At 37.4% G+C, this 8391-nt stretch overlaps 1 protein-coding gene across 1 annotated transcript; it reads right to left on the bottom strand.

The window, feature by feature from the left end:
- Window positions 1-48: 48 nt before the first annotated feature.
- sigirr (single immunoglobulin and toll-interleukin 1 receptor (TIR) domain) lies at window positions 49-8292 on the bottom strand. The gene is made up of 10 exons (XM_033967612.2): window positions 8048-8292; window positions 6674-6922; window positions 4516-4720; window positions 3994-4124; window positions 3546-3686; window positions 3320-3463; window positions 2881-2983; window positions 2645-2795; window positions 2055-2232; window positions 49-1179 (listed from the first exon to the last, which is right to left on the bottom strand). The coding sequence occupies exons 1-10, from the start codon at window positions 8115-8117 to the stop codon at window positions 1007-1009; spliced, it is 1545 nt and encodes a 514-aa protein (XP_033823503.1). The 5' UTR covers window positions 8118-8292; the 3' UTR covers window positions 49-1006.
- Window positions 8293-8391: the final 99 nt, after the last annotated feature.

Below are 8391 nucleotides of genomic sequence, written 5' to 3'. Positions count from 1 at the left end.
TGCTGTTGCCTTTTACAGTCTCGGTCTCACATGAAGGTGGTGAAATGCGGGCCGCTCCCAGTTTACATATTTGCTCCTGCTCAGACAAGAGCCATACCACAATTTGCCAGATGGGCTTCCCAGATGGGCCTTTATTTAGGGTTTGATTTGAAATGATTCAATTAACAAAACAAACTGCAAAAGGACAGTTAAACTACTTACATAAAACTTTATAATTTGCGTTACACATTCATCAAACATTACAAAGAGTCAGGCATTCTGCTGCTTGGAATAAAGACAGCTCAAGTCCGTTCAGTCTTTTCATTTTTGAGAAGATTAAATAGATGAAGGCTCTTTGCTGATTGTAGTTGTGTTTATTATTATGTATCTATGCATCATTAATGTTGAAACACTACTACTCTCTAATCACATAATGAAATAATCTGTGTTATTTCATGTTTTTATTTTTTTTATTTTTATTAGGTTTATTTGATAGGAACAAGAACGTTTCATGAACTCACAAGCTAATTCTTAATGTCCATCACTAGTTGGGCTTTTACATATTATGTGTTGTGTATTTTATTACATAAAGTTATAACGTCCTCTTCTTCACATAATTCCTGAGTATGTTTCGCGTGACCCTATTTTCAAAGCTGTAGTTAGTTAGCAGTTAGTTGTAGTTAGCAATTAACTCAAGTCAAATGAAATGTTAATATGCAAACTTGGGTCAATTACCTGCTTATTAGCTGCATGACTCTCTGGCCACTGTCCATCTCTACTTTTTTTTTTTTTTTACCGCTGTCAAGTAACAACATAAGGCAACTACAGATTCTTTTACTACTCTGCCCTCTCCTGGACATACATACGCACATACATACAAATACCTGAAAGGCATATGATCATCAAAAATCATAAAATGCACAACCCATTTCAAATCAGCCATCCATGAATATAAATGTGTATAAAACAGCATAATCTCTTACAGATAATCAACAAAATGGCATATAAAGGTCCACAACATTCTGGCTCAGACATCATTCTCGGTGACTAAGCAGTAGAAGTCGGAACGTGCTCCATAATTGCGTGATCCAAGGTCGGACACATCGACATCAGCTTGAGCTGGTTTGGATTCAGAGACAGAAGGTGCAGGGAGCACCGGAGCTCTGCATACCATGGCCTTGTAGGCAGGGAGGCGCACCCCTGCAATATTAATCAAAATATTGCACTGTTGAAATCCCAGTGTTCTCAGAAATAACCAAAAATAACCTAATACCCACATGCATAAAATGAAACCTGTACAAATTATTATTGCGATATTATATGAGGCTGTTAGACACACTGGTCTGTTGCATCATTAGATCACCCAGTCCTTAAGTCACTCTCCCTTTGTGATTCACCGGGGTCATCACTGATTCATCCACCCTATTCCACTGCAGACTGAACACACCCTACAGGAGTTTTGGAGATTATCTGATCCATCACTACATCACTTTTTCTCTTCAAATTTGTTCTTCCTGATAGCCAAATACATATTTATGAAAAAAAGACACTGACACCAACCTGATCCATTGAACCTCAAGAACTCGCTGTATAGTATATTTTTGTATAATTAAATTTTTGGGGACATAATATACTTGATAGCTCTTCAACTGATTGTAGCTGTGTTTGTTATTATGTATCTATGCATTACTAATGTTGAAGTACTACTACTACTATTTCATCTGTCTGTCATGTATCAATATTTTTATTTTCAAGTTTTTATTTATGTTTATTTGATTCTTAATACCCGTCCCTAATTGGGCTTTTACATATTATGTGTATTTTACAATAGAAAGTTATAATGTACTCTTCTTCATGTTATTCCTGAGTATGTTTCATGTGACTATTTTCAAAGCTTATAGTAATGTAGTAATGTAACAATAGTTAAATTAAGTCAAAATGTTAATATGTACTTTGAAACTTGTTTTTTCTGCTTTTACATCAGCAGTAAAACCGGTATAGTATTATTCTGTTTTATTCTGATAACAAATAAATGCTGGTTAACCCTTAACAGTAAATAACTGTGTGACTCTAACCAAGGTCTCCAGCAGGGTCTGTGTCCGAGCGACAGTCCAGGTAGTCCGGGTCCACGGTCAACATGGGGTCCTTATCGTCATGGAGCAAAGTCTGAGGGTCTCCAGACGACTCACTGCGGAAGAAGAGGTGTCGGGGCATGGCCAGAGACAGCTCCTTCCAGAAGACAGAAGATGGAGTCTATAGGGGCACAAGTACAATGTATTATTAACAAAAGATATATACCATCATCATACATGTTGATTAGCAGAGCTGTTAAGTAATGAGGTATTTTTTTTTATTCTTGCTTACTCTTTACAAACTTTTATATTCACTTGTGTAGCTTGCAAGATTCATATTTTAATTTATGTTGGTTTTTTTAAATAATTATCCAGTAATTATCCCCAGTAATTATCCCTGGATTGTAGTTATTTATTCTATCTTAACTACATTAGTAATACAACAAATTTGACTGCTTTTCAATTTTCTGAGCATGGACCAGTAATGACCATTCTTTAATTTTGAATTTACAATGGACTTTGTTGGCAAATTCTAACATGATGTTTTAAACCAATATAATTAATCATTATATTGCATTTTAACACAATTGTACCACAGAGTTGTGTCTCCAAGTGAGTATGGTGAGGCAGTGCTGGTGCTCAGTCAGCTGCTGTTTGACCTCTGAACTAAAGCGTTTACTCTGCCCTTCCAGTAGAATAAGGATGGGCCGTGGACACAACTCCAGCAAGTGCTGAAAGCCCTGTCTGAACAGAGAAAAACACAACAGTAACCTCTAGTGGTGTACATCGCTTACATTTCAGATCTCATATTCATTTTTCAAAGGCTCACTTGAAGTTGTTGGTGCACCAGTCTTGTTCCAGATAGGCATATGAGAGCACGATGATGAGACGCCGGGATCGACTCATGTTCATAATTAGTTCAGCAGACGGCTCTGAAAATATGCAGTGGTGTAATTTAGCAAGGATAAAAATATGTCACCACATTCCTTACTGTCTTGGTTTCACACACATGTATCAGTTACTTAAAATGGTAGGAAAGATTACTATGTTCAGGAAATAACAAGTGTTTTAGGCCTAGCCATTTTTGATAATATAGGATGATGGTAAGTAAAGTGCAAATGTAAAAATACCATGAGCTGGATGTTTCTGTAACTTCAGTACAAAAGCTTTAAATGAACAATATCAACAAATCGGTGGTAGCATTTGATCCTCCTAACCTGATTAATGATTATCAGATAGGCAAAATAATGTAAGATTTCCAAACTTACCAACACCAGGCAGAATATCGTTGTCATTGAGGTGGACCTTGTATCCATTTTTATTCTCAAGATGAGGCTTCAGTATAAAATTGACAAACTTTCTGTCGTGATCATTGTTCACATATGAGATGTAGGCATCATAGAGCTTCCCATCTACAATAAAAAAACAATCAGGGGTTAAGATTTGTGATTTCATAGATGGAAATACAAATAGAGCTGGGTGTTACAGTTTTACCACTGAGTTCATAGTCTCCATAGATGTTTTTGTACCACATTTTGATATTGAGGTGACACTTGGCGTACACAAGAGCAGCGATACCCAGCAAGGCAAGCACCACAATAGCTCCAATGACAGCAGCAGTGTGGCTTGGGTGAACTACATAGACATACCAAGAAGTACATATTTAGTCTGGATGAACAACTCTGATCATGTCTTGTGGTTTCAACATCAGATTTAGTTTTCCGCCAAGATGCTATAAAGTTACAACACGTACCTATGAGACATGAACTTCCCTTACTGAGCAGTCGTAAAATGATAAGTATGTGCTAGTCCCTACATCAATCAATGCCAGCAATGACAGAATTCTTCTCATAAACACAACGAGCATGACATAATTGTGCACAGTAATTTGTTCCTTGCCAAACATACAGTAACATAGTAATAGTAGTAAGTATTTTCTTACATTGTATACGTTCTACAGAGAACGTCATGGTTGCATTTCTCACTGTGCAGGTGTAAAGACCAAAATCTTCATGTTTTTCCAGTGTGATTTCCAGCTGACTGCTCACTATCAGTTTACCTGGACCCACAGACCTGATAAAAAAAAATATATATATATATATATATATTTAGTGTTTAAATCATTGTTATTATCATTGGTATAAAATTGGTACTTGTTTCAATATAGGCTTTTGCAAAATTAAATAGATCTTCCAATTTAAATAGATCTTCCAATTTATCATTTTTTGTGTGCGTGTGTGTGTGTGTATATATATATATATATATATATATATATATATATATATATATATATATATATATATATATATATCCATATATATATATATATACATATATATATATATATATATATATATATATATATATATATATATATATATATATATATATATATATATATATATATATATATATATATATATATATATCCATGATTCCATCTGTTCAGCAAGCATAGTTTTACCAGGTGGATATTTGCAGCAGAGGGTGGTTGGTGATATTATGTCCATTTTGACTCCAGTGCATGGCGGTGTTACAGTGATTTGGGTCTTTTGGGTGCCAGAGGAGCAGAGCTGTACAATTCATTTGAACTGTTGCTCCCACACTCCTTTGCAGTGTCATTGGACCTCCATCTGGGATGAACTCTGGCTCTGTGGAGCAGTTCCTCTCTGTGTAAGAACATACCAGGTTTATCTGTATTCAGTACAATGGATGCCTTTATGCTCTGCCAGTTCTGGTCAGAGACTGCTATGTGGAAACGAAATGCCTTCTCACAGGTGGACACAACTTCAGCTAACTCACATACCACAACAGCTTCACATATACAAAAAAAAAAAAGTCCCTCATCCTACATTTAGCTGATTAGATATATTATACTAGAATAGGGCTGGGTACTGTTAAAAGATACTTCTGTGATATGGTGAGCTTATTCAGTTAGAATGCTGATTCCTCCGCAGTTAAATTATTTGCTGAAGCTAAAAGTAACAGTCAAAAGTAAAATCTGTCAACTGGAAAAAACGTTGTAGGAGTGAAGATGTTTCGCTGCTCATCTAAGCCGCTTCTTCAGTTATGGTCAGATTACTGGTGGACACTGCTTTATATCTATCTGAAGGGAGGAGGAGGAGGTAACTATACTGAAACTGGAAACAGCTTTTGTTAACAGTTTCTGTTTGTAGGCTAGGTCTATTGGTCAAGGTACGGTCCGGGGGCCACACACGGCGCTTTGGACTTATTAATCCGGCCCGGGGAACGTGACCAAATTATATTAAAATAGGCAAGGGTAAACCTTGTTCAATTTATCTTTCCCCTGTAATGTCAATGTTTCCCCAAAAGATGGCACACTTCAGCTACATCAACCTTGTTGGCATTACTCTCTTATTCTCTTATTAGCCCTTCTGCAAAAATTAGCTCTTCAAAGAAAAGAAAAGTGGATAGTGAGTGCTGGGTGTTTAATATGGGGTGGACAACAAAATACTTTTTCACTTAAGTCTGATCAAAGGCTGAATGCCTAATATGCCAAGAAACTTCACGGTTTTCAAAGAGTAGAGTATCAGCCGTCACTTTGCTAGAAGCATGCCAACTATGCTAGCAAGCAGTCAACACAGGAACGGGCGGCTATGAGGTTGGCAGCCAATTTGCAGATTTAATTAATGCATTTGGAAAACAATTTGTACAATGAGCCTTGCATATTCATGCTTTGCATGTTACAGGCCAAATCTCTAATGTAATATATACATATATATCCTGGGCCAGTCCCGCTGTCAGATTTTAGAACCCATTGTGGCCCGTGTGTCAAAACATTTGCCCACCCCTGATCTATGAGCTACATTAAGTGTGCACTGTGCATGAGACATGCTTAGTATTAGCATATTCATACAACTCTTAATGAGTGTTTTTCACACCTATTGGCATTCTGGCTAGCTCTAATGCTCTCTTTATTTCCTTTGTTTGCTTTGGGTCTGAGGATGGAGTTATAGATGGGAGATAGATGACATCTAAGGCCACCATTCCTGTTCAAGAAAGGACTGTCTTTCCAAGCAAAAATTGCTTCTTTAACTCCCCTCATACCATTTCTTTTCTCTGGCTAAGATCTGTACCTCACTATCTTCAAGAGAGTAGTTAATGGCTTTAAGGTGGAGATGTACGGTGGACTGGGGCCCAGAGGAGCTCTCGCGATGGTGTTAGTACATTCTCTTATTGAGTGGCTGTTTAGTTTCTCCAATGTTAAAGTCATAAACAAACATTACTTTGTTTATGGCTCAAATTAATCTGTATTTGTGTACTCCTTTGGGCCAGTCCTTGTTTATAACTATTGAAGAAATTATAGATCTGTTTTAGACCTGGTTTAGATCTGGTGATACTTGGAAGGACAATATTTTCTTAAGTGGTAGGCTGCTGTGAAAATTTTGAGAACTAATGAAAAAATAACTACTGGTGCTATTGATACTAAAAAGGTACAAGACAGTATCCAAGGCAAGAATCTAGATAATCATTAACAGAACATAAGTAGTTACCAGAGGAAGGAAAAAAAAACAACAACTATTGTTCAGGTATTGTTTAGATAAGCTAAAGATATTAACAGTGCCCAACCCTATACTTAAATACACTTTACCAATGCTCACCCTTAATAATCAGTCTAACTGTATATGATGCTGAGTTATTGTTCACACAGGTGTAGTTTCCCTGTTCTTCCACTTTCAATGTGAGGAACTCCAGGTAGGAGTTCATTTGAGAGTCCAGCTGCACACAGTCTTTGAGCCATGTTAACTGTGGAGAGGGATCTAGAGCACACTGTAGACGGTATGAGGGGAACTGGTCTCCAGCAAACAGCACCTGCTCCCTCACCTCTCCACGATCCACACAGCTTTGGGCTAAAAACAGATATAAGTAAACGCAAAATGAAAGCAACATCAGCACATGCTCTAGGCCTATGTAAATATTCCCTACACTTCCTAATTCGGCTCATGCTATTTGCATAAAGCTGTTGAGTACAGAACCTTTGAATAGGCAGCTTTCTATGGAGCTCAACAGTGACCGCCCACCCCGCAGTTCCGGAAATAAACTTCCCATTAATTTTTCTCATTGACTTTCCGGAAAAAAACTAAATTAAATTAAATAAATAAATAAGCTACGTGGTAACTAATGACCACAAGACTTATAATTTTATTTTTTGATCTGCTTCTGAAACTTTATAAACCGCGAAGTTATTAAACCATTTTCCAAAATCTCGCATTTTGAAGGGCCTTTTTGGACTTAAAACAACCGCGTTATGGACATTACTTACCACGTAGCTGGTTAGCCTCCGGGATGCCTTTGAACTCTTAATATTTAAATTTTTCAATGGGATAAATAAATGTACATTTTGCTTCCGGACCCTGAGCGGGCTGTCACTGTTCAGCTCCATACAGCAGGTCGCACTCAACAGCGACTTACACAAAAAATAAAGACAAAAGAATGTATTTTTATTGACAGAGTTGATTACACTCTGTCAAACATGTCTGGTTATAATAACTTAGATAAATTGGTTAGTATAGTATAGTAGATGTCATGATAGTAATAACACAATAACAATATAAGTAAAAGTATAGCGTGAGGATTCAAGTTTGCGTATGCGCATGACCAAAACCAACAACCGGCTGAACCTGCTGCGTGTACGGCACAGTTTACACTCGCACTTGTGTCCAGTATCTAGTCTTTTATTTCTCTGTTTTTCCTTCAAACACTGAAGACTGCAGTAGACCCGGGTCTAAAGTCTGGGACTGGTTACTAAGCAACAGCATGTGACTGTGCGACAGATTGTGTGACTGCACGCACGAGCCACATGGGACCGACCTAATAGCCTATTTACACAGGTCAAGTTGCATCCCGGAGTCCACTTATGATGTTTACAAATGGATCATGGGAATAACATAATAATTTACAAAAATACGTTTGGCTAAAATCTTTGTCTCAAGGCAAATATCCTTACAATCAAATAAATGAACTAATTTCCTTACCGACTACCAGAGAGGACGTGTCAGATAAGGCGGTGCACAGCAGAAAGAAGACGGCTAACCTGAGAGCCATAAGGACGCCTCCTTAGTCTTTAAGTGAAAGTTGGAGGTAGTTAAATCATCCCTTTTCTTGTAATAACGCGTTAACAAAGCCTAAATGTTATAACACCTGTGCGTGCCTACTAGACGACAACTACAAGGACACCAGCCTCCACTTTCATATATTTACCTGAAAAGTGCCGAAACTTAATCTATTGGCTCTGCGTGATCACGTGACAGCGCGTCAGCTTTCACCTGTTTAGATAGTAAACTGTGGGCACTAAGAGAAAGCTATTCTTTTATATAAG

This window comes from Periophthalmus magnuspinnatus, chromosome 6, assembly GCF_009829125.3.
Source record: "Periophthalmus magnuspinnatus isolate fPerMag1 chromosome 6, fPerMag1.2.pri, whole genome shotgun sequence".
Taxonomy (NCBI): domain Eukaryota; kingdom Metazoa; phylum Chordata; class Actinopteri; order Gobiiformes; family Gobiidae; genus Periophthalmus; species Periophthalmus magnuspinnatus.
This window is presented reverse-complemented; position numbering and strand designations above follow the sequence as displayed.